The 26908-nt window shown below is 44.6% G+C and overlaps 1 protein-coding gene across 7 annotated transcripts in view; it reads right to left on the bottom strand.

The window, feature by feature from the left end:
* Positions 1 to 26908, bottom strand: part of LOC132385203 (neural cell adhesion molecule 1-like) — a 786620-nt gene that overhangs the window by 76079 nt on the left and 683633 nt on the right. Inside the window, exons 19-20 of one of the 7 annotated variants that reach the window (XM_059957106.1) lie at positions 24284 to 24371; positions 11678 to 12015 (exon numbers count right to left, since the gene is read on the bottom strand). The exons of 1 other annotated variant lie outside the window; for it this stretch is intronic. In XM_059957106.1, the coding sequence (XP_059813089.1) occupies positions 11806 to 12015; positions 24284 to 24371 (298 nt within the window). In that variant the 3' untranslated portion in view covers positions 11678 to 11805. Of the gene's footprint in view, positions 1 to 11677; positions 12016 to 24272; positions 24372 to 26908 lie in introns of those variants that run through there. 5 more of the 7 variants (XM_059957105.1, XM_059957107.1, XM_059957109.1 and 2 more) reach the window with 5 other exon arrangements.

The following is a 26908-nucleotide window of genomic DNA, read 5'->3' as shown; positions in this document are numbered from 1 at the left end:
GCACAGAATGCTGGAGGAAGTCAGTAGTTCCATAGGCAGCGCCAATGGAAAAAAGTACAGTCAACATTTGAGCTCATCTGTTTTACTGTAGTCCTGCTGAAGCACCTCAGGCCAGAGAGAGAGAGAACACACACACATCCCCCCCCCCCCCTCCAACTTCAGCATAGGCCTCTAATGTTGGTTCCAATGAACCAAAGGGGATAACTTCACTGAACTTCAATTACCCCATCATTGAAGTGTTCCCACAACCACTGGACTCTTTCAAGAACTCTTCATCCCATGGTCTAGAAATTTATTGCTTATTTAATTATTTCTTTCATTTTGTGTTTGCACATTGCTTGAACACACAAGTTGGTACAGTCTTTCATTGATTCTACTATGGGCATTATTCAATGATGGATTTATTGAGTGCCTACCAGAAAATGAATCTCAGGGTTGTATATGGTGTTGTACATGTACTTTGATATCAAACTTACTTTGTCTTCCCTTGGACTGATGGGAAATATGATAATAGTAGTTTCTTAATAAATACCATGTAGGTATCAGTGCATTAGTCATTAGGATAAATTGCATGTAGGCCATGAATATATTACATTTTAATGATCTTTGATTTATTTTACTTTCAGGCCAGCAAATACAATGACAGTGGAAACAAGGAAAAGGCCCACAATGCATCTGTGATTGCCAAGAAATTGAATGTCTGCCACTGTAACAGGGCTATTTCTTTTAATAATGTTATCAATTTTGCTGCTCTTGGTGGCATGAGGGTTTAGCTCATAACTAAACATGTAGACCTTTCAAATCCTTAAGGATTATTTCTTTTGAAGGCCCACATTGTACTCCTATTTTGTAGATTGGAGGTTCCCACCCTGGGGAACATGGACCCTTTGGTTAATGGTGAGCATCCATGGCATCAAAAAGGTTGGGAACCCCTGCTGTCGATCTTAAGTATATTTTGTCCAGGAAATTTTGGTTTAATCTATACAGTCATCTTTTCTACATGGTTAAAAAATACATAACATAAAATGGCCTCCATTGGTCAAGTGATTTGTCTATGTCTCCTCAGTGGGAAGTGGCAATGATAAGATCTTAAATTTATTGGAGATTGATGTTCCCAACAGAGTGGCAGTCTTGGATCAGAGGGCACAGCTTTGGAATAGAAGGATGTCCCTTTAGAACAAAGATGAGGAGAAATTTCTTTAGCCAGAATTCATTGCCATGGACAGCTGTGGAGATTAAGTCATTGAGTATATTTAAAAGCAGAGGTTGGTAGGTTCTCAATTAGTAAAGTTGAGAAGGTTACAGGTAGAAGGTGGGAGAATGGGATGAGGGGGATAATAAATGGTGGTGTAGATTCAATGGGCCGAGTGGCTTAATTCTGCTTCCATTTCTTATGGTTTATTTGTCACATGTACATCAAAGTATATGGTGAATGTGTTGATTTGTCTCAATGACCAATGCAGTTCCAAACATGAGCTGGGGCACCTTGCACATCTTACTCTGCTTCTGGCTCCAACAGAGCAAGCCCCAACTCACTAACCCCAATGTGAGCATTTGGAATGTAGGAGGAAACCCAAGTGATCATAGGGAGAGCAGGCAGACTCCTTACATATAGAGTAGGATTAAAGCCCCTATTGTTGATTGCTGGTGCTGCAAAGCATTGCACTAACTGCTCACTACCATGCTGCCCGAAGGAATAATACCCTGATCCATCAGAATATTAGATCATAACAGGCCTTTTGGCCCAACATATCTGTGCTGATCACAATGCCAAATTAAACTGAATCTATAGGACTGCATGTGGTCCATTCCCTGCATATTCATGTGCTACTTGAAATGCCTCTTAAATACCATTATTGCGACTGCTTTGACCACCACCCCAGGCAGCAGGTCCTAGATGCTCACTACTCTGGAAAATGTTAAACTAGCACGTTTCCAGAATCAGGTTTAATATCACTACATGAGGTGTGGTTTTATGACAGCAACAGTGCAAAACAATTTCTACAGTACTGTGCAAAAGTCTTAGGCACCCTAGCTACATACATATATAATGAGTAAATGAGAAAAATAAAGAGGTAGTGCTCATGGGTCAGTTCAATGTCCATTCAGAAATCTGATGGTGGAAGGCAAGAACCTGAATCATTGTGTTCAGGCTCCTGTACCTCCTTCCTGATAGCAAGGAGGACATATTCTAGGAATTATGGGCTCAATTCCTGCTCACTCTTGACTGTGCACCCCAAAACCCTACCTACCCCGACTGTTTATAAATAAGACACTTGTTTGAGTCTTCACCTCCATTATCTCTTCAGCAGTGTATTCCATGTTCCAATCATCCTCTGGGTGAAAGTATACATCCTCATATCCCCTATAAATCCCTCTCCTTAAACCAATACCTATGATCTCTTAACACCTCTTTAGGGGGAAATGTTTCTTACAATCCATCCTGATAGACATTGAAATCTGGATTCTAAGTGCATTTATCATCAAATTATGTACTATATACAACCTTGAGATTTGCCCCTGTACAGGCAAGCCACAAAACAAACCAACAGACCCATTAGAAAAAGACCCTCATATGATGTGCAGAAACAATGAATCATGCAAACAAAAGCAGGCAAACTGAAGTTCATGAAAGTGAGTTAACAGCTGCAAAGCCAGTTTTCACTGCAGCTGTTGCAGGCCACTGTCTTGGTTCATTATTATCAAAGTCACCATATATCACCCAAGATTCATTTGCAAACATTCACAGGAGAATAAATAGAATCAATGAGAAACTACACAAAGACTGAAACAACCAATGTTCAAGAGAAGATGAACTGTACAAATGCAAAATAGTAAATACTGAGAACACAAGTTTCGGCTATCCATCCAGATAGTCTAATAATTTTGTAGATCTATGAGGAACATCATGAAGGCTTTTGTTTATTAAGTGCCTGTCAAGAGCCTGGAAGAGCTTTCCAGCCAATTAATTTTCTTCCAGTGATCTTACTGGACAAGATGGAAGAGGGCAGCTGCTTGGAGCACACGGCTCCACTCAACAACAGTGATAATGATAAATACAAGATATTCTTCAGATGCTGGAAATCCAGAGTTACACACACACAAATGCTGGAGGAACTCAGGTCAGGCTATTCCTCTCCATAGATGCTGCCTGACCAGAGTTCCTCCAGCATTTTGTGTGTGTGTGATAGAGCTTTTGGCAGTTTGTAATGTTGACTTCAGGACAGAGGCTGAAATCCTCAGGAAAAACTAGAAACAATGGAAAATAAGGAAAAACTCAGGACTAGCAGCACATTCCATAGTTGTCTGACCATTTGAACTCATCTCAATTATATGGTGAAGTTCAAAGTAAATTATCAAGATATGTATATACTACCATATACATTTTCAGATACTCAGATACACTTTCTTCCAGACATTCAGTTCAAACAAAGGAACATAATAGAATCAATGAAAAACTACACAGGAGCACTGACACCACAAATGTGTGAAAGATGATAAACTATGCAAACACAAAATACTCAAGTAAACAGACAGATTAAATAATAAACCAAATAAATAAAGTGCTTATTAAAGTATTCTCCCCCTTGGAAATTTTCGTTTTATTGTTTTACAACATTGAATCAGTGGATTTAATTTGTCTTTGACATTGATCAACAGAAATGTCACGAGGTGGGGACGAGGGTGCTGGGAGAGGACCCACAAGCAGGCCACAAACACATCTTTCTTAGGTTCAATAAAATGGCGTTTATTACTCGCTACACAAAAAATCGGGAAATCGAGGACAAAGAGGAACACGAACCTCGGACTACGGGACTAGGATCGCTGCGGACCTGGGACTTAGACAGTGGGAACCTGGTCCGTGATTCGCCGCAACCAGAAACGTGGGCACCAAAACACAGGACAAGGAACCTTAAGCCAGGACTCCGCCTTCAGCTCAGGCACCAAGCCGGGGCTCTTCGAGGGGTAGACACGGACAATGGGCATGAACGTCGAGTCAGGACTCCGCCCGTCTTGTATGAAACCACACCTGATGTGGTAACCGCAGGAAGGTTAAATATTTCAGTCCCAGTTTGAGCATTAGCAATGTCAGACTCACCGCCACCAGAAGAATTTAACTTACGAAATATCTCCTGTTTCTTTGATTTCGCCGTTGGGGAAGTATTCTCCAGTTTAGTGAAGAACGCTGGTGAATAGCTTATGTTTCCGAATGATCTCGAGTCACTCCTTGCAGCAGAATCTGGGTCACGACCTCTTCGCGCAAGCAACGGCATCGGAAGCCATTCATTGCTTGGGGGCAGTCTCTGTTCAATAGGCTCTGCTTTCCTTTCCCTTCGCTGAGGAGCCTGGACTACACTTTGGCGCAGGAAGGCGAATTGCTGGTACTTCGATGCGGGCTGGATGACTCTGGCTTGTCGTAGCGGCGACTTGCGAAGGCTTCTTAACATTCTCGCCCCGAATGGCTAAAGCCAGGGGTTTATATGCTGCCGGTTCGGGTCGAGGGTAGATTACCTTGATTGCCAAGCTCAAGGGATGCGTGAAACGGAATTAGAAGTGAACAAGGAGTGAATGGTCCGGATCACAACCTAACTAAATTTAAAGGGGAACCGATCCGGACCATGACAAAAAAAGACTCTTTTGTGTCAAAGTGAAAGCAGATCTTTACCAAGTGATCTAAATTAATTACAAATATAAAACACAAAATAATTGATTGCATAAGTATTCACCCCTTTCAAGTCAGTATTTAGTAGATGCACCTTTGGCAGCAATGACAGCCTTGAGTCTGTGTGGATAGGTCTCTATCAGCTTTGCACATCTGGACACTGCCGTTTTGTCCCCATTCTTCTTTACAAAACTGCTCAAGCTCTGACAGATTTCATGGGAATCATGAAAGAACAGCCCTTTTCAAGTCCAGCCGCAAATTCTCAATTGGATTGAGGTCTGGACTCTGACTTGGCCACTTCAGAATATTAACTTGTTTTTAAGCCATTCCTGTATGGCTTTGGCTTTATGCTTGGGGATATTGTCTTGCTGGAAAACAAATCTTCTCCCAAGTTGCAGTTCTCTTGCAAACTGCATCAGGTTTTTCTCCAGGATTTCCCCTGTGCTTTGCTGCATTCATTTTACTGTCTACCTTCACAAGCCTTCCAGGGCCTGCTGCAGTGAAGCATACCCACAGCATGATGCAGCCACCACCATGCTTCACGGTAGAGATGGTGCATTTTTGCTGATGTGCGGTGACTGGCTTATGCTAAATATAGTACTTGGTCTGATGGCCAAAAAGCTCAATTTTGGTTTCATTAGACCACAGAACCTTCTTCCAGCTGACTTCAGACTCTCCCACATGCCTTCTGGCAAACTCTAGCTGAGATTTCATCTGAGGTTTTTTTTCCAACAGTGGCTTTCTCTTTGCCACTCTCCCGTAAAGCTGCGACTGGTGAAGCACCCGGGCGACAGTTGTTGTATGCACAGTCTCTCCCATCTCAGCCACTGAAGCTTGTAACTCCTCCAGAGTTGTCATAGGTCTCTTGGTGGCTTCCCTCACTAGTCTCCTTCTTGCACAGTCACTCAGTTTTTGAGGACAGCCTGCTCTAGTTAGATTGATAACTTGTCATATTCTTTCCATTTCTTGATGATTGACTTAACTGTACTCCGAGGGATATTCAGTCACTTGGAAATTTTCTTGTATCCATCTCCTGACTTGTGCTTTTCAATAACCTTTTCACAGAGGTGCTTGGAGTGTTCTTTTGTCTTCATGGTGTAGTTTTTGCCATGATACTGACTCACCAGCAGTTGGACTTTCCAGATACAGGTGTATTTTTACTACAATTGAAACACCCTGTCTGCACACAGATCTCCATTATGTGTCTTCTAAAACCAATTGGCTGCACCAGTGATGAGTCGTGTCATATTAAAGGGGGTGAATACTTACGTAATCAATTATTTTGTGTTTTATATTTGTAATTAATTTAGATCACTTTGTAGAGATCTGTTTTCACTTTGACATGAAAGAGTCTTTTTCTGTTGATCAGTGCAAAAAAGTCAAATTAAATCCACTGTGATTCAATGTTGTAAAACAATAAAACATAAAATCTTCTAAGGGGGGTAAATACTTTTTTATAGGTACTGTACACTAATTTTGAGAACAGGAGTTGTAGAGTCTTTGAAAGTGAGTTTGTGGGTTGTGGAATCTGTTCAGTGTTGAGTGAAGTTACCCATACTAGCTTTAGAGCCTGTTGGTTGAAGGGTAATAAATATTCCTGAACCTATCTGTTTGTGTTACCACTTACAGGGAGCTGTGGGCTTGGACCCCAAGATCCCTCTGTACACTAATGCTCCTTTATAAAAACACAAAATGCTGGCAGAACTCAGCAGGCCAGACGGCATCTATGGGAGGAGGTAGTGACAACATTTCGGGACAAAATCCTTCATCAGGAGTATTTGGCCTCCCAAAGTGGAACACTTCACAGTTCTATTTATTTATTTTATTTAGAGATAGAGCGTGGAAAAGGCCCTTCCAGCTCAATGAGCTGCACCACCCAGCAAACCACCTATTCAACCCTAGCCTAATTTGCAATGACCAATTAACTCGTACATCTTTGGATTCTGTGATTAAACTGGACAGCCAGAGGAAACCTACGTGATCATGCAGAGAATGTATAAACTCCTTCCAGACAGCAGTGTGGATTGAATCTGGGTTGCTGCCTCTGTATAACCATTATGCTAATCGCTTTGCTACTGCCCTTCTACGCAAGCATGCCACTCTTGTCTGGATTAAACTTTATCTGCCTTTTCATGACACAACTTGCCTCCTGTTCCATCCTGTTAATTCCTTTGACAACTTTCTGCACTATATACAACTTCGCCATTTTTGTGTCATTTGGAAACTTACTGATCAATGAATAAGTCAGACCAGGGAGGGTGTCCTTCCAAAATGGACAATAAATTAGCTTGATGTGATTTCCAGTTGTCCAGTGCTTTACATCCATCATCACTGGTGAAACACTCTGGCTGCATAAGTCTAGGGAAGACAACCTCTGGCTCTGCCAAACTCATGAGATTGAGGCGCGCTTGACCCCACCCCAAACCCCAGTTTGTGTGGATGCTGTGTCATTTGCTACCCTGTTACAAATTAATGCCACAAAATAACAGACAATATATTGCATGTGATTAAAGGAATTATATTTATGAATCTTAACTAAAGGGTTAGTAAAGAATAACAAAAAGAAAAGGGCTGCAATCCATCTCGAACAATTGGGTCTCCCACCAGGTCATGTGATACAATCGGTTCTCCCCTGCGTCTTCTCTCTTCATCTCCTCTCAAACAAAAACCCCAAGCGCAACCTCGGTGCCACTCACCAGAGAAACCTCCCCTTCAATTCGACCATCCTAACTGGATGGCACATATTCCTCCTCATCTCTTATCTTCAACTGTAACCCAAACATAAGCTGAAAACAAGCAGCTCTCACAGAACAGCACAAAATGAAATACATACGGCATAACAGTAAAAAATATGTACCAAGGCATTGCACTAGTTAGTTTTTTTTTACCAGATTCACATTTAACTAACTGGATTACAAAGTCTTTCACTGTTATGTTGGGACATGGGGCAAGATCATTAATTCAAGGATTTCTCTCCTAATCCTGAAAAAATTACAATGAACTTCATATGCTGAGCATAGTCACAGAGCACAGAAACAGGACCCTATCTAGCCCAGACCAAATTTTTATTTTGCCTAGACCCATCGATCCACACCTAGACCATAGTCTTCCATACCCCTCCCATCAATGTATTTACCCAAACTTCCCTAAAATCCACCACTTCCACTGGCAGCTCATCCCAGACTCACATCATTCTCAAAGTGAAGAAGATACCCCTCATGTTCCCTTTAAACATTTCACCTTTCGCCCTTAACCTATGACCTCTAGTTGTAGTCTCACCCAACCTCAGCAGAAAAAGCCTGCTTGCATTTACCCTTTCTATGCCCCTTATAATTCTATAAACCTTTATGAAATCTCCCCTCATTCTTTTCCTGTACTAAAGAATAAAGTTCTAACCTATCCAGCCATTCCTTTTAACTCAGGTCCTCAAGTCCTAGCAAAATCTTTGTAAATTTTCTCTGTATTCTTTCAATCTTATTGATATATTTTCTGTAGGTAGGTGATCAAACCCGCACGCTGTACTCCAAATTTGACCCTATGAATGTCTTATACACTCAATGCCCACATTATTAGGTACTCCCAGTTACCTCCCATACCTAATAAATTGGCCACTAAGTATATGTTTGTGGTCTGCTGCTGCTATAGTCCATCCACTTCAAACTTTGACGTGTTCTACATTCTGAGATGCTCTTCTGTACACCACTGTTGTTACACATGGTTATTTGAGTTAGTCACCGTCCCGTCATCTTGAAACAGTCTGGCCATTCTCATCTGACCCCTCTCATCGACAAGGCACTTTCACCAACAGAATTACCGATTACTGGATTTTTTTTGTTTCTCGCACCATTCTCTGTAAACTCTAGAGACTGCTGTGTGTGAAAATCCTAGGAGATCACCGGTTTCTGAGATACTCAATCCACCCCATCTGGCACCAACAATCATTCCATGGTCAAAGTCACTTAGATCACATTTCTTCCCCATTCTGAACCTCTTGACCATGTCTACATACTTTTATGCATTAAGCTGATGCCACATAATTGGCTGATTAGATCTTTTCATTAATGCACGGTATACTGGTGTACCTAATAAAGTGGCCACTTTGTGAATTGGTGGGACATACATCCACCTGTATTGGTGGTACGTACATACATCCAATTGCATGCTTTACCCCCTGCAATGAACAGGGAGAAGGCTAGGGAGTGGGGCTGAGGGGGAAAAAGGATCAGCCATGATTGAATGATGGAGCGTACTCGATGGGCCAAATGGCCTAATTCTACTCCTATATCTTATGGTCTTATGGTGAATGATTTCAGCGTAACATTCCAACTTCTGTATTCAATATTCTGACTTATGAAGGCCAATACTTGCTGAGACACACAATACTGCAGCAGATTCTTATCAAGTTTGAGAAGATCCAACCAGAAAAGACCAAGCGAACACCATTGCTTTCATGCATTTGGTTATTCTGGAAAAGTTCCAGCATGTTCTTCAGGTGCTCAACACCAACATAGATGGGCAAAGGAAGCTAGTGTTCACTATTACCATCATGTAGGGTGTTGGGAGCCATGGTCACGTGGTGCTGAGGAAAGCGTATATTGATTTGAAAAAGCCTGCTGGAGAGGAGGTTGAACACATTAAGTTCGAGTTTAATTGTCATTCAAACCACACATGAACAACCATCAATGGATGATGGCGGATGTTAATCGTGTCTGACAATGGCAGGAAACCTGTGCGGGAGAGTTTTTAAAGTGAAAAGCCGTTGCGCTGGGGCAGTTCCACTCACCTGACCTCAGAAGTCTGGGCTCAGTGGGACAAACAAGCGTCACAAACTGGGTTGCAGTGGATGACTGGGGTGTCCTCTGTGCCTTTTTATGCCCTTTGCCTTCCTGGCTGTCAGATCTCATCCACCCAGTCTGCCGGAGCTGACTTCACATGCTAGGACAGGCCCCTCCCTATCTCACTGGAGTATGAGGGCTGCCGGCTACCCTCACCTGGTTTAGCCCGCCTGTCGAAGTGGTGTGTTGGGATCTGGCCACTATCACATGCAAACAACTAATTGGATCCACAGGTGAGAGCTGGGGACCGAAGGTGAGTGAGCTGCCCCAAAATGGACATGAAAAGCCAGAGGTGCTGGACACCCCAAACACTGTACCAACAGTCTACACAGCACAAGACACAGATAACACATATGTGATAACAGTAAAATATAGTCACACAAAAAAGTCCATGAATGTTGCAACAATCTGCAATTGAACAGAATACAGCTTGTCTTTTGCCAAACGAACACTGGGTGGGCAGCACTTACTCCAGATTGGAGTCTGCGATGGAGCACACTGACTCTGACGCCTCTTTCCTGGGTGGCTGATCATGCTGAATCCATGTTCCTGAACAGACAGAAGGATGCCAAAGACGACAAATACAGCCAGGTTTTGGCCAGCATCTGTAGGCCACAAACTGTGTGAGGATCTGGAGCTGCTGAAGAAGATCCATGCACACAGAGGTCTGCCGTGTCCGTGTATGAGGATATTATACCAGGACCACAGGCCAGGGAGGACTCACATTCAGTATATCCAAGAAGAAGTAGTTATTTCAACTGATCTCAAATTTGTTAATGAATATTTCATTGGAAAAATAAGCCTTACTGTTCCACATTTAGAATATAGAAGTTTGAGAGGAGATTTGATAGAGGTATACAAAATTACGAGGAGGAATAGATAAAATGCAAGCAGTCTTTTTCCACTGAGATTGAATGGGACTAAAACTAGGGAGTTAAGGATGAAAGGTGAAAAGTTTAAGGGTAGCATGAGGGGAAACTTCTTTACTCAGAGGATTGTGAGAATTTGGGATGAGCTGCCAATGCAAGTGGAGTATACAAGCTCAATTTCAATGTTTAAGAGAAGTTTGGATAGGGACATGGGTGGTAGGGATATGAAGGGCTATGGCCCCAGTGCAGGTCAATGGGAGTAGGCAGTTCAAATGCTTTTGGCATGGATTAGATGGGCCAAAGGGCCTATTTCTGTGCTGTACCTCTCTATGACTGCAATTAATCATAGCACCCTCACTGGTAGAGATAGAAAAGACAGAAATGGGATCAGCACTTGTTTAATTTGTCAGTTTCCCCAGAGATACAATATGAACATAGAATAGTACAGCACAGTACAGGCCCTTCGACTCACAATGTTGTGCCGACCCTTAAACCCTGCCTCCCAAATAACCCCCCACCTTAAATTCCTCCATATATCTGCACACTCCTTGCTGTTTTTAACTTGCAATGTTAGATCAAGTATTGGATGAGAGAAGTATGAATAAAATGCTCAAATTTACAAGGTTGAGACTGAACAATATTTTTTTAAAATACACAGATGGTGATCCCAGTGTGGATAAACACATATTATTGGGAATGAGCAACCAGGCTTGTGTGTTGGATGGAGCAGGTGAATTTGGATAGGAAGATGAAATAGATAAATTTAAGATCTAGAATAAGGAAAAATAATTTAGAATAAATTACCAGTTGGATTAACAGAAAAAGCAGTTTATTGTTCCTCCAAGAGGACCACAACCTTGTTGTGGTTTGGAGGCTTGCATGCCTCAATGACCCGGATCTGGAGCAATGTTGGCTGGAGTCAGGACTTTATGCTTTGGTAAGGTCACCCAATCCAAACAGGTCAAAGGGTAGAGGACAGATTAAGAGTGGTACTCCAGGTTTGGGGATTCAGATCAGGGCTAACAACCCTGACTGGTAAAATAAAGTTGTTATGGAAATAGGAATGAAGAATCCTTCTACATCAGAGTGCAACGGAATTCCTGAGTCTCTGTCTGAGACTTACATGACTGACAGTAGCGAAGACCAGGAGAAAGTTAATGACAAGGTGAAGGAAGCCCTGAACACCACCAAAGATGGAAGACCTTCATTGCTGTCCTAAATGCCAGCGGTGTAGCGGGCAGTAAGTAAGCAGTTTATTGTTGCTTGAGCCATTGATTCAATCCTACTTTAAAAATTAAAGATTAGCTTTATTTGTCACATGTACATCAAAACATACAATGATTTGCATTGTTTTGTGTCAAATCAAATCACTGAGGATTGTGCTGGACAGCCTGCAAGTGTCACATTTCTGGCGCTCTACAGTACCAGTGGCCCAGGTTCAATTCCCACCGTTGCCTGTGAGGAGTTTGCATGTTCTCTCCCATGCCTGTATGGGTTTCCTCCGGGTGCTCCAGTTTCCTCCCACAATCCAAAGACGTGTCCATTGATAGGTTAATTGATCATTGCAAATTGTCCTGTGATTCAGCAAGGGGTTGTCTCTTCTGTTGTTGGCAGCTGGGCTCAAAGGGCTGGAAGGGCCTATTCCGCGCTGTATGTCGATAGATAAATAAATAATAAACAAACAAACAAATAACTAAATAATTTAAGTGATGCAAAACGAAAGCAAAAGAAACAGAAAGTGAGGTGACATCATGAGTTCATTATCCATCCATAAATCTGATAGCCAAGGAGAAGAAGTTGTTCCTTAAATGTCAAGTAGGTGTCTTTGGGCTCCTGTTCCTCCTCCTTAATGGTTGCAATGAGAAGAGGGCATGTCCTGGGTGATAGGGGTTCTTAATGATGCCTTTTTGAGGCATCACCTTTTGAAATTGTCCTGGATGCTGGAGAGGCGAGTGCTCATGATGGAGCTGTCTCCATGGTGATAATTTCATTGTACAGCTGTTTCTACACAATGGCAAAGGCTCCTCCAAGGATCTAACAGGGAAAAAGTCTTTTTATGTCCAACCATCCTTTTTTAAGGTTATTAGAAAGTTTGTCTGACACACATAAACTGCTGGAGGAACTTTTCAAGTCAGTCTGCATTGGGCCAAGAACCTTCATCAGAAAAGTTCGTCCATTTTAATCCCTGCATTACACATTTAGTTTTAGTTGTATTTGACTCCAGTAGAGATGCCAGCCCATCTTATCGACACCTCCCAAAAATTATCCTGCCCATTTAGAGAGTATGACATGAGCGAGCTAGGGCTTTTGGAGTGAAGGAGACTTGACAGAGGTGTACTTGGAGGAAAGTGTGTGGGGAGGGGGATGTCAAGGTATGTTTTTTACACAGAGAGTGATAGGTGTGTGAAATGCCCTGCTAGTGGTGATGGTAGAGGCAGATACATGAGGGACATCTAACAAACACCTAGATAGGCACATGATTGACGGAAGAAAATGGAGGGCTATGTAGGAGGGAAGGTTCTGATTGATCTGAGAGTGGGTTAATAGCTTGACACAACATCGTGGGCCAAAGGTAAATCAAACTACATCCAGTGAAAGGAAGGCTGACCATTAAGCTGTTAAAACCATGTCATTCTGACCAAGCTGGGGAGCTGAGAGCTATAATGAGATATGGATTATATGACAATGGCATCCCTCAGGAATTCTTTGGAAGAAGGAACAAGAGGGCAGAGTATTGTCTGAACGGTGTAGAGTTAGGTAAGGGAGAAATGCAAAGAGACCTAGGAGTCCTAGTTCATCAGTCAATGAAGGTGAATGAGCAAGTGCAACAGGCAGTGAAGAAGGCAAATGGAATGTTGGCCTTTGTTACAAGGGGAATGGAGTACAAGAGCAAGGATGTCCTCTTGCATTTGTACAGGGCCCTGGTGAGACCACACCTGGAATATTGTGTACAGTTTTGGTCTCCAGGTTTAAGGAAGGACATTCTGGCAATTGAGGAAGTGCAGCATAGATTCACTAGGTTGATTCCTGGGATGGCAGGGCTGTCTTACGCAGAGAGATTGGAGAGATTGGGCTTGTACACACTGGAATTGAGGGGATTGAGAGGGGATCTGATTGAAATGCTTAAGATAATTAAAGTATTTGATAGGATTGGGGCAGGAAATATGTTCCAGATGTTGGGAGAGTCCAGTACCAGAGGGCATGGTTTGAGAATAAGAGGTCAGTTATTTAAAACAGAGTTGAGGAAGAGCTTCTTCTCCCAGAGAGTTGTGGAGGTGTGGAATGCACTGCCTCGGAAGATGGTGGAGGCCAATTCTCTGGATGCTTTCAAGAAGGAGCTAGATAGATATCTGATGGATAGGGGAATCAAGGGATATGGGGACAAGGCAGGGACTGGGTATTGATAGTGAATGATCAGCCATGATCTCAGAATGGCGGTGCAGACTCGAGGGGCTGAATGGTCTACTTCTGCATCTATTGTCTATTGAATTCGGAGATTTAATGCAGATCAGATCCTGAGGCATTTCAGGCCAATTTAATAGGAGCCTCCACCACAGGTACAGTACATGTTAATGCATTGGGGCAGACACTGAAAGGGTTCCTGATTCACAGAGATTCACCATTGCAGCACCTCCCTTAGGATCCACTGGAATTTCCACTGTTATGAAATTCAGCACTGCCTTCAAACTTCTATAGCTGCATAGTGCAGATGGTCCTGACCGGTTGCATCATGGTTTGGTATAGAAACAGAAAAACACCCAGGAATGGAAAAGTCCACAGAAATTGGTGCATCACAGGCAAAGCCCTTACCACCATTCAACACATTTACACCAAGTGGTGCCAGAAGAAAGCAGCATCAAGGACTCTATGAGATGTTCTCAGAATTACTTCATTTTTACTTGCGCAATTTGTCTTCTTTTGCACATTGGCTCTTCGTCAGTCTTTACTCAATTCTACAATCTACAGTCTCACTTTACAACTCATGTTCTCGTTATTTTTCATTTTTCACAAATTGTCTTCTTTGGCACATTGGTTGTTTGTCAGACTTTATTTATGAATAGTATTTTGTAAATTCTATTGCATTTCTTTATGTTTAGATCATAAAACCATAGACATAGGAGAAAAATTAAGCTATTTTGCCCAGTGAGTCTGCTCTGCCAATTCATCATGGCTGAGACATCAGTCCTATTTTCCAGCCTTCTCCCTGTAACTTTCAAACCCTGATTAATCAAGAACCTATCAACCTCCGCCTTAAATACACCCAATGACCTGGCCTCCACAGCCATCTGAGGCAATGAATTCCACAGATTCACCTCCCTTTGACTGAAGAAACTCCTCTGCTCTAAATAGTCATCCCTCTATTCTGAGGTTGTGTTTTCTGGTCCCATACTCCCCCACTAAAGGAAATATTTTCTCCGCATCCACTCTATCTAGGCCTTTTAACATTCGACAGGTTTCAATGTGATTCCGCCCCCCCGCCCCTCCATTCTTCTAAATTCCAGTGATTGCAGGCCCAGAGCCATCAAATACTCCTCATATGATAACCCTTTCATTCCCAGAATTATTCTCATGAACCTCCTCTGAACCCTCTCCGGTGTCAGCACATCCTTTCTTAAGGGGCTCAAAATTGCTCACAAAACTCCAAATAAGGCCTCACCAGTGCCTGATAAAGCATCAACATTACAGCCTTGCTTTTATATTCTAGTCCTCTGGAAATGAATGCTAACGTTGCATTTGCTGTCCTCACCACCGACCCAACTTAACCTTTTTTTCTATAAACGCCTGCAAGAAAATGAATTTCAAGTTAACAAACACTTTGATGTTGAATGTACTGCTGTTGTCTTTGGCTGTTTGAGGAAAAGATCAAGAACCAGGAATGAAGCTCAAGGGACCCTCTCACTTCTATGACTGGACCACTTATATTAGATATCTCAAGACACTGGATAGGAATCTTCCAAATCCAGTGGCATGTTTGGTGAACCATTGTCAACATCCCGTCCATGGCCAACATACCTAACATTCAGATCCTAATTATACTCAGCCAGATGGATGGGGTATAGCATCCTGAAGCAAATGTCTGGTCAAAGCTTTGTCAGGGAAGAGAAAATTATTCAAAAAGTTTGTCAGATTTTCTTGGAGAAAAAACTGTAGCATCCTTATTGGCTCTATAAGACCATAAGACATATGAGCAGAGTTAGAAACACAAAAGATTCTGGAGAAGCTTGAAATCTTGAAAAGCACACAAAATGCTGAAGGAACTCAGCAGATCAGGCAGTATCTATGGAGGGAAATAAATAGTTGACGTTACAGGCCAAGACCCTTCATTAGACCTGATCAGACCAGGTAGACCATTCTGGTGAAGGATCTAGACCCGAAAAATCAAATGTTAATTTTCCTCCATAGTTGCTGCCTGACCTACTGATTTCCTCCAGCGCTTGTGTGTGGAGAAGAATTTGGCCAGTCGAGTCTGATCATGCTGAATTATTTTCTTTCCTGCTCCCTGTAACCTTTGACACCTTATTGATCAAGAACCCATTAACCTCTGCTTTAAATATACCTAGTGACTTGGCCTCCAGAGCCATTGTGGGTTTCTTTAGCCAGAGGGTGTTGAATCTGAGGAATTCATTTACCCTTTGGCTGAAGAAATCCCCCTTCATTTCTTTTCTAAAGAGATGAGGGGGAATTTCTTCTGACACTGTGCCCTCCAATACCACCGTTGGGTACATTTTCTGCACGTCTACTCTAGGGTTTTCAATATTCACTAAGTTTCAATGAGATTCCACACTCATCCTTCTAAATTCCAGCAAGTACAGTTCCAGAGCCATGAAACACTTCTCACATAAGACCATAAGACATAGGATGAGAATTAGGCCATTTAGCCCACCAAGTCTGCTCTGCCATTTCATCTTGTCAGATCTATTTTCCCTCTCAGCCCCAATCTCCTGCCATCTCATGCCTGACTAATCAAGAACCTATCAACCTCTGCCTTAACCATGCCCAATGATTTGGCCTCCACCCCTGCCTGTGCAAATGAATTCCATAGATTGACCACTCTCTGGCTAAAGAAATTCTTCCTCATCTCCATTCTAAAACAATGCACCTCTTTTCGGAGGCTGTGTCCTCTGATCTTAGAGTCTACCACCATTGTAAACATCCTTTCCACATCCACTGTATCAAGGCCTTTCAACATTCGATAGGTTTCAATGAGGTCACCCCTCATTCTACTGAGTTCCAGTGAATACAGGCTCAAAGCCATCAACTGTTCTTCATGTGACAAGCGTTCATTCCCAGGAGCATTCTTGTCAACCTCCTCTGGATCCTCTCTGCTGCCAACACGTTCTTTCTTTTATATTCTAGGGCCAAATATTGCTCACAAAACTCTGCAGTTTGACCAATGTCTTTCAAAGCCTCAGCATTACATCCTTTCTTTTATGTTCTAGTTCCCTTGGGATTCTGAGGGACACTTCAGAATTCCTGAACCATAGCTGTTTAAAATTAATGAGGAGCACGTAGGGTGCCATTAATATCTCAAGTACACTTATCAGGGACACTTAGAAGCACCAAGTAAGCAGCCTATGGTGTACACCATCTCCCAAACTAGCTACTATATTTAAGTGTGCTGTCAAGTACTTCCAGCTCCATCATGAGCAACAACCTCCCCACCATCAGGAACATCTCCAAAAAGCAACACCTCAAAAAGGAGGTATCCATCATTAAGCCCCCTCACCACCCAGAACATGCCCTCTTCACATTACTACCATCAGGGAAGAGTTTGCTTCTCTGCTGAGGGCGTGGAGTTTGCATCACCGGTGAGGACTCGGAGATTGCATCACCGGTGTGGGCGCGGTGATTGCGCCTCTGCTGGGGGCATGGAGTTTGCGTCACCGGTGAGGACGCGGAGATTGCATCGCCGGTGTGGGCGCGGTGATTGCGACTCTGCTGGGGGCGTGGAGTTTGCGTCACCAGTGAGGACGCGGTGATTGCGTCACCGGTGAGGACTCGGAGATTGCGTCACCAATGAGGACTCGGAGATTGCGTCACCAATGAGGACTTGGAGATTGCATCACCGGTGAGGACGCGGAAATTGCATCACCGGTGAGGACTCGGAGATTGCGTCACCAATGAGGACTCGGAGATTGCGTCACCGGTGTGGGCGCGGAGATTGTGTCACCAATGAGGACTCGGAGATTGTGTCACCGGTGAGGATGCGGAGATAGCGTCACCGGTGAGGAGTCGGAGATTGCGTCACCAATGAGGACTCGGAGATTGCGTCACCGGTGTGGGCGCGGAGATTGTGTCACCAATGAGGACTCGGAGATTGCGTCACCAATGAGGGCGCGGAGATTGCGTCACCGGTGACGATGCGGAGATAGCGTCACCAATGAGGACTCGGAGATTGCGTCACTGGTGAGGACTCGGAGATTGCGTCACCGGTGAGGATGCGGAGATTGCGTCACTGGTGAGGATGCGAAGATTGCGTCACTGGTGAGGACGCAGAGATTGCGTCACCGGTGTGGGCGCGGAGATTGCGTCTCTGCTGGGGGTGCGGAGATTGCGTCACCGGTGAGGACTCAGAGATTGCGTCACCGGTGAGGACTCGGAGATTGCGTCACCGGTGAGGACTCGGAGATTGCGTCACCAATGAGGACTCGGAGATTGCGTCACCAATGAGGACTTGGAGATTGCATCACCGGTGAGGACGCGGAAATTGCATCACCGGTGAGGAGTCGGAGATTGCGTCACCAATGAGGACTCGGAGATTGCGTCACCGGTGTGGGCGCGGAGATTGTGTCACCAATGAGGACTCGGAGATTGCGTCACCAATGAGGGCGCGGAGATTGCGTCACCGGTGACGATGCGGAGATAGCGTCACCAATGAGGACTCGGAGATTGCGTCACTGGTGAGGACTCGGAGATTGCGTCACCGGTGAGGATGCGGAGATTGCGTCACTGGTGAGGATGCGAAGATTGCGTCACTGGTGAGGACGCAGAGATTGCGTCACCGGTGTGGGCGCGGAGATTGCGTCTCTGCTGGGGGTGCGGAGATTGCGTCACCGGTGAGGACTCAGAGATTGCGTCACCGGTGAGGACTCGGAGATTGCGTCACCGGTGAGGACTCGGAGATTGCGTCACCAATGAGGACTCGGAGATTGCGTCACCAATGAGGATGCAGAGATTGCGTCACCAATGAGAACTCGGAGATTGCGTCACCAATGAGGATGCGGAGATTGTGTCACCAATGAGGACTCGGAGATTGCGTCACCGGTGAGGATGCGGAGATTGCGTCACCAATGAGGACTCGGAGATTGCGTCACTGATGAGGACTCGGAGATTGCGTCACCAATGAGGACTTGGAGATTGCGTCACCGGTGTGGGCGTGGTGATTGCGTCACCGGTGAGGACTCAGAGATTGCGTCACCAATGAGGACTCAGAGATTGCGTCACCAATGAGGACTTGAAGATTGCGTCACCAATGAGGACTCGGAGATTGCGTCACCGGTGAGGACTTGGAGATTGCGTCACCGGTGTGGGCGCGGAGATTGCGTCACCACTGAGGACTCGGGGATTGCGTCACCGGTGAGGGCGTGGAGATTGCGTCACCAATGAGGACTCGGAGATTGCGTCACCGGTGAGGACTCGGAGATTGCGTCACCGGTGTGGGCGCGGAGATTGCGTCACCGGTGAGGACTCGGAGATTGCGTCACCGGTGAGGACGCGGAGATTGCGTCACTGGTGAGCACTCGGGGAGATTGCGTCACCGATGAGGACTCGGAGAGATTGCGTCACCAATGAGGGCGCGGAGATTGCGTCACCGGTGAGGACTCGGAGATTGCGTCACCGGTTAGGGTGCAGAGATTGCATCACCAATGAGGGCGTGGAGTTTGCGACACCAATGAGGACTCAGAGATTGCGTCACCAATGAGGGCGCGGAGATTGCGTCACCAATGAGGACTCGGAGATTGCGTCACCAATGAGGACTTGGAGATTGTGTCACCAATGAGGACTCGGAGATTTCGTCACTGGTGAGGGCACGGAGATTGCGTCACCAATGAGGGCGTGGAGATTGTGTCACCAATGAGGACTCAGAGATCGCGTCACCGGTGAGGACTCGGAGATTGCGTCACCAATGAGGACTCGGAGATTGCGTCACCGGTGAGGACTCGGAGATTGCGTCACCGGTGAGGGCGCGGAGATTGCGTCACCAATGAGGGCGTGGAGATTGTGTCACTAATGAGGACTCAGAGATTGCGTCACCGGTGAGGACTCGGAGATTGCGTCACCGGTGTGGGCGCGGAGATTGCGTCACCGGTGAGGACTCGGAGATTGCGTCACAGGTGAGGACTCGGAGATTGCGTCACCAATGAGGACTCGGAGATTGCGTCACCACTGAGGACTCGAAGATTGCGTCACCGGTGAGGACTCGGAGATTGCGTCACCGGTGAGGACTCGGAGATTGCGTCACCGGTGTGGGCGCGGAGATTGCGTCACCAATGAGGACTTGGAGATTGTGTCACCAATGAGGACTCGGAGATTTCGTCACTGGTGAGGGCACGGAGATTGCGTCACCAATGAGGGCGTGGAGATTGTGTCACCAATGAGGACTCAGAGATTGCGTCACCGGTGAGGACTCGGAGATTGCGTCACCAATGAGGACTCGGAGATTGCGTCACCGGTGAGGACTCGGAGATTGCGTCACCGGTGAGGACTCGGAGATTGCGTCACCGGTGAGGGCGCGGAGATTGCGTCACCAATGAGGGCGTGGAGATTGTGTCACTAATGAGGACTCGGAGATTGCGTCACCGGTGAGGACTCGGAGATTGCGTCACCGGTGTGGGCGCGGAGATTGCGTCACCGGTGAGGACTCGGAGATTGCGTCACAGGTGAGGACTCGGAGATTGCGTCACCAATGAGGACTCAGAGATTGCGTCACCGGTGAGGACTCGGAGATTGCGTCACCGGTGTGGGCGCGGAGATTGCGTCACCGGTGAGGACTCGGAGATTGCATCACCAATGAGGACTCGGAGATTGCGTCACAGGTGAGGACTCGGAGATTGCGTCACCAATGAGGACTCGAAGATTGCGTCACCGGTGAGGACTCGGCGATTGCGTCACCGGTGAGGACTCGGCGATTGCGTCACCGGTGAGGACTCGGAGATTGCGTCACCAATGAGGACTCGGAGATTGCGTCACCAATGTGGACTCGGAGATTGCGTCACAGGTGAGGACTCGGAGATTGCGTCACCGGTGTGGGCGCGGAGATTGCATCACCAGAGAGGACTCAGAGAATGCATCACGTGTTCTACCAGTACTGATCAGGACGTGGGGATTGCATCAGCAATGAGGGCGCAGAGATGGCATCTTTGTTGAGGGCTCTGAGATTGTATCACTCTGTGGGCACAGAGCTCTTTTCTCCTTTGAAGGCGCGGAGATGGCATCTCCATTGAGGGTGCAGAGCTGCATCTCTATTGAGGGCATGGAGATTGCATCACTGCTGAGGGCACGGGGCTGTTGTCCTGTGTTGATGCCATTGTCCCAGCACACCAATACATAGGAAATTCTACTGACAACAACAGACTGGTAGAACACATGAAGAAGAGGACTGCATACTCCAAAGAACCTCAGCCTCCTCAAGAAGTAGAGGTGATTTTGGCCCTTCTTGTACACAGCCTCTGTGTTGATGTTCCAGTCAAGTCTGTCATCCAGGTGCACCCCTAGGTACTTGTAGGTCCTCACCACATCCACATTCTCACCATCAACTGTAACAGGACGAAATGCAGACTTCGTCTTCCTAAAGATTATCACCATCTCCTTTTCTTACTAATGTTGTGCTGCAAATGATTCAGCTTGCACCATTTGACAAATGTCTTCTACCAGGGCCCTGTATTCATCCTCCCATCCCCCATTTATACTCCCAGATATTGCTGAGTCATCAGAGAATGTCTGCAGATGACATGACTCAGTGTTGTATCTGAAGTTTGAGGTATACAACACTGGGCTCCCATGGGGCCCCAGTGCTGCTTAGAGCCATGTCTGACACACAACTCAAAAGCCTCACAGATTGTGGTCTGCCATTCAGCTTGTCCATTATCCAGGACACAATGGCCAGTTAGTCTGACCTCAGTGGTTGGGAAGATGTTGGAGTTGATTCTCAGGGTATTCAGGATGAGGTCTCAGGGTATTTGGAGGTACATGATGAAATAGGCTGCAATTAGCATGATTTCCCCAAGGGAAAATCTTGCCTGATAAATCTGTTGGAATTCTTTGAAGAATGTGTACTTGGATTTCCAGGAGGCCTTTGACAAGGTGCCACACATGAGGTTGCTTAACAAGTTATGACAGATTCCAGCATGGATAAAGTAGTGGAAGTAGTGGCTGACTGTCAGGAGGCAGAGTGGGAATAAAGGAAGCCTTTTCTGGTTAGCTGTCGGTGACAAATGATGTTCCACAGGGGTCTGTGTTGGGACCATTTCTTTTTATGTCATAGGTCAATGATTTGGATGATAGAATTGATGCCTTTGTTACAAAGTTTGCAAACAATACAAAGATAGGTGGAGGGGCGAGTAGTATTGAGGAAGCAGAGAGGCTACAGAAGGACTTAGACAGATTAGGAGAATGGGCAAAGAAATGGTAGATGGAAAAGTGTCAGGAAGTTGTATGGTTATGCACCTTGGTAGAAGAAATGAAAAAAAATACAAAAGTATTGTGAGCAGGTTTGAGCCCCTAATTTTAGAAATGATGCGCTGAAACTGGAGGGTTGAAAGGAAGCTCACAAGAATGATTCCAAGGCTTGTCATATGAAGAGTGTTTGATGACTCTGGGCCTGAATTCAAGAGATTTCAAAAGAATGAGAGGTGACCTTATCGAATGGTGAAATACCTTGATAGAGTAGATATGGAGAAGATGTTTCCAATAGTGGGAGACCAGAGGATTCTGCTTCAGAATAGAGCAGGGGGTCCTTTTAGAGTGGAGATGAAGAGGAATTTCTTTAGCCAGAGAGTGGTGAATCAGTGGAATTCTGTGCCACAGGCGGCAGTGGAAGGCTGAGGTATTTTTAGGGCAGAGGTTGATAAGATTCTTGATTGGTCTGGGCATAAAGAGATATGGGGAGAAGGCAGGAACTGGGTCTGAGAGGAAAATTGGATTAGCCATGATAAAATGGCGGAGCAGACTTGATAGGCCAAATGAATTAATTCTACTCTTAAATCTTGTGGTCTTACGGAAAATACTGACCATGTGTTCTTGGCCCTGAATCATTTGTTTATCTTTCCACAAATGCTCCCTGACAGACCTTGTGTCCCCAGTGTTTTTTTTTGTTTTCATTTTATTTCAGACCTCTGGCAAATGCAGATTTTTTTTTTGATTTACCAACCATTCATAATATTAGCTAATGGGAAGAATGGACAGGAGGGTGTGCGACTTGTCTTGCATTATATGGTGATCCCTCATGCTAAATCCATGTGGTTCCAGTTTCCTCCTACATTCCAAGGACGTAAGGGTTAAAGTTAGTAAGTTGTAGGCATGCTACCCAGGCTCCATTCCCGTTGTCTGTAAGGAGTTTGTACGTTCTCCCTGTGATGGTGTGTGTTTCCTCCAGCTGCTCTGGTTTCCTCCCACATTCCAAAGATGTACAGATTAATTGGTTAATTGGTCACATGGGTGTAACTGGGCTGCAGGGCTTGTTGGACCAGAAGGGTCTGTTACCATCCTATATCTCTAATTAAAATAAAATAAAGAAATTTATTTAATCACTGTAAGGATAAGGATTGCAAAACTGCAACTTTAACTCTGCATCTTAACATAATTATCTGCTGTTAGTTACTTTTTTCATCTGTGTTTGGGGTTGTGTGTCATTAGATGGAGGATAGAAACCAAAAACATGATTAGGGAGGATGGAGATTATCATTATTTGTCACATGTACATCAAGGGTGCGCTAGGTGGAGTCCGCTGGTGTCGCCATGCTTGTGGCCCCAACATAACCACAAGGAACTGAGCCTAACTCATAACATCACAAGACATAGGAACAGAATTAGGCCATTCATCCCATCGAGTCTGCTCTGCCATTCCATCATGGATGAACCTGTACGCCTTTGGAAGGGGGAGGAAACCGGAGCATCTGGAGGAAACCCGTGTGGTCATGGGGAGAGCCTATGAACTCATTACAGACTGTGGAAGGAATTGAAACCAGGTGGCCAACACTGTAAGGCGTAATGCTAATCACTACTGTGATGTCCATTCAGGACCAAGAGATATCAGTGCATTTGGCTTCCATTCCAAGTTGCCTCCGGTCACACTTCCAGCCCTGATCACCAGTCAACAAGAAAACCCAACCTGGTCAGGGCACGGAGTACCTTTCTCCTTTTGCTGGCTTTCATGAATGGGTGTGTGGGGGAGGGGGCAAAGGACCGCGAGTGGAGGAGGTTTGGGCACGGGGTGAGCAACCCCACCCTGTAAAAATCCAGAGCTACAGAAATGCCCACAGAAGTTCCTCATTCCTGGGGGAGAAAGGATCTTCACCCTATGAAGTCTGGTCAATCATCCTTCTGTCATCCAGGAAAAGAAGATGTGGATGGTTAGCACACATACTACATAAGCCAAGTACCAACATCATCAGTCAAGCACTAACGTGGGTTTCCCAGGGAAAGCGGAAGAGAGGCCAGACAAAGAACACCTGGTAATGTGACACCTTGAAGCTGACACCAAGAAGATGGGCTACACCTGGGGACAACTTGAAAGACTGGCTCAGGACAGAGGTCTCTGGCGATTTGCTGTCAGTGGACTATGTCCCACTAGGGGTGATGGGCTTAATTAACTAAATAATGGGCCTTACAGACACAGGGAGAATCCAGAAAGAGAAATAACCAATCACAAACTCCACATTAAGTGAAATAGCAAAAAATACCCACCCTTTACTCACTGTGTCTGACTGGTGCTTTGCAGATGTCTTCTGAAGTAACCCTCTCTGTACATGGCCACTGCACATGCTAAAAGGAGCTGTAACCATCCTGGTATAACACAAGGATTCAGAATCAGAATTATTATCAATGACATTTCAGACATCATTAACCAAGGTGTTGGTCCACAGTATGTTTGATATCAAACACTGACAACTTTTTAAAATTTCCTGACTACCAAAACAGAGGACCTGAATATATTTATTTGTTCAAATGGTGACCACCTCAATCATTGTACACTCAGTGCCCACTTTATTGGGTACACCAGTACACCTGCTCATTAATGCAAATATCCGATCAGCCAATCATGTGGCAGCAACTCAGTGCATAAAAGCATGCAGACATGGTCAAGAGGTTCAATTGTTGTTCAGACCAAACATCAGAATGGGGAAGAAAGGTGATCGAAGTGACTTTGACTGTTGAATGATTGTTGGTGCCAGCTTGAGTATCTCAGAAACTGCTGATCTCCTGGGGTTTGCAGAGACAACAGTCTCCAGTGTTTACAAAGAATGGTATGAAAACAAAAAAAATAACATCCAGTGAGTGGCAGTCCTGTAGGTGAAAACCCGTTGTTAATGAGAGAGGTCAGAGGAGAATGGCCAGACTGGTTCAAGCTGTCTGAACCAGCTTGATTCAGGAAGACCATAATACCACAAGACAATAAGATATAGGACCAGAATCTGCTCCACCATTTCATCGTGGTTGATCAACTTTCCCTCTCAGCCCCAATCTCCTGCTTTCTCTCCGTATTCCTTCATGCCCATGACTAACCAAGAATCAATCAACCTCTGATTTAAATATACCCAATGACTTGGCCTCTACAGCTGCCTGTAACAATGAATTCCACAGATTTGCCATCTCTGGCTACAGAAATTCCACCTCATCTCTGTTCTAAATGGAAGACCCTGTATTCTAAGCTTGTCTCCTCTGGTCCTAACACCCCCACCATATGAAACATATTCTCCACATCCACTCTATTGAGGCCTTTCAACATTCAATAGGTTTCAATGAAATCCCCCTCATTCTTCTGAATTCCAGTGAGTACAGGCCCAGAGCTGTCAAACACTCCTCATATGATAAACCTTTCAAGCCCAGAATCAGTTTCGTGAAACTCCTTTGAATCCTCTCCAATGTCAGCATATTCTTTCTTAGATAAGGGGCCCAAAACTGTTCACAATACTCCAATTGAGTCCTCGCCAGTGCTTTATAAAGTTTCATCATTACATCCTTGCTTTTATGTTCTATTCCTCTCAAAATGAAAGCTACCATTGCATTCCTCACCAGTGACTCAACTTCCAAATTCGAAGTCCCTTTGTACCCCGGATTTTCTAATTTCTCTCCATTTACAAAATAGTCCATGCTTTTATTTCTTCTACCAAAGTGCATGACCATACATTTCCAGACACTGTATTCCACCTGACGTTTCTTTGCCCAAGGAAACAGTAATTCAAATAACCATGTGTTACACAGTGGTGTGCAGATGAGCATCTCTGAATGCACAAACAGAAGGTACCTAATACAGTGGTTACTGAGGGTAGGCGGTGGGAGGAGAACACAGGAACAGCTCAACACAAGAGATTCTGCAGATGCTGGAAATCCAGAGCAACACACACACACACACACAAAGTGCTAGAGGAGCTCCGGAGCAGCTTTGGAAGGGAATAAACAGTCCAATCAGAATCTCATGCTCGGTAGAGCTCTTTAGAAAAGCATATAATTCAGATAATGGTAGTAGAATCATTTCAAGCATGTATAAGGGGTTGTCAAATCTTAAAGCGCATTCAACTTCATACATTAAAACAAAATGGGAGAAGGAAGGAGGGATAATTATATCTGAGGAAGAATGGACAACAATATGGAGGTATCAATGGAAGTGTACCAGTTCACAGAAATGGAAGGAGTTTGGATGGAAAAGCCTGATAAGATATTTTATTACAGCCTCTCAGAAATCCCATTATGATAGTAACCTCCCTGTTTGCTGGAGAAATTGTGGAAATCAAAATGCAAATCATTATCATATTTTTTAGGACTGCCCTGTTATCAAAAACTATTGGAGGGGGATACACAATGCCCTATAAGACATCTTTAAATATGAAATACCCTTGGAGAGTAATACCATATATTTTGGATATATACCTCAAGAATGGTTGAAAAGAGATAAATATTTAATGAACATACTGTTGGTGGCAGGTAAAAAGACTCTTACTGGGAAATGGTTATCACAGGAGAGCCCAACTTTAAATACATGGATGGAAATTACAATGGACATTTACAAAATGGAGGAGATAACAGCATCTGTTAACCATAAGCTGGAACAATTTGATTCATACTGAGAAAAATAGTTTAACTACATAATGCCTCATAGGCCTGATTTTATTCTCACAAATCAATGAATCTGTTGTAAAAAAAATCACTTCCTACTTGTACATAGTTCTTTCCTTTTGCTTGTCTTTTCTTTCCACTCTTTTCTATAAGTGTATACCTCGGATAAATACTTTGTGGAGATTTGTGATATATATGATATATATGTACAATGTCTGAAATACATCTTATGGAAATGTTTGTTTGATGATGAACTTCAATAAAAA

The sequence above is a fragment of the Hypanus sabinus genome, chromosome X2 (assembly GCF_030144855.1).
Source record: "Hypanus sabinus isolate sHypSab1 chromosome X2, sHypSab1.hap1, whole genome shotgun sequence".
In the NCBI taxonomy this organism is placed as follows: domain Eukaryota; kingdom Metazoa; phylum Chordata; class Chondrichthyes; order Myliobatiformes; family Dasyatidae; genus Hypanus; species Hypanus sabinus.
The sequence above is the reverse complement of the archived record's forward strand: the minus strand, read 5'-3'. Positions and strand labels throughout refer to the sequence as shown.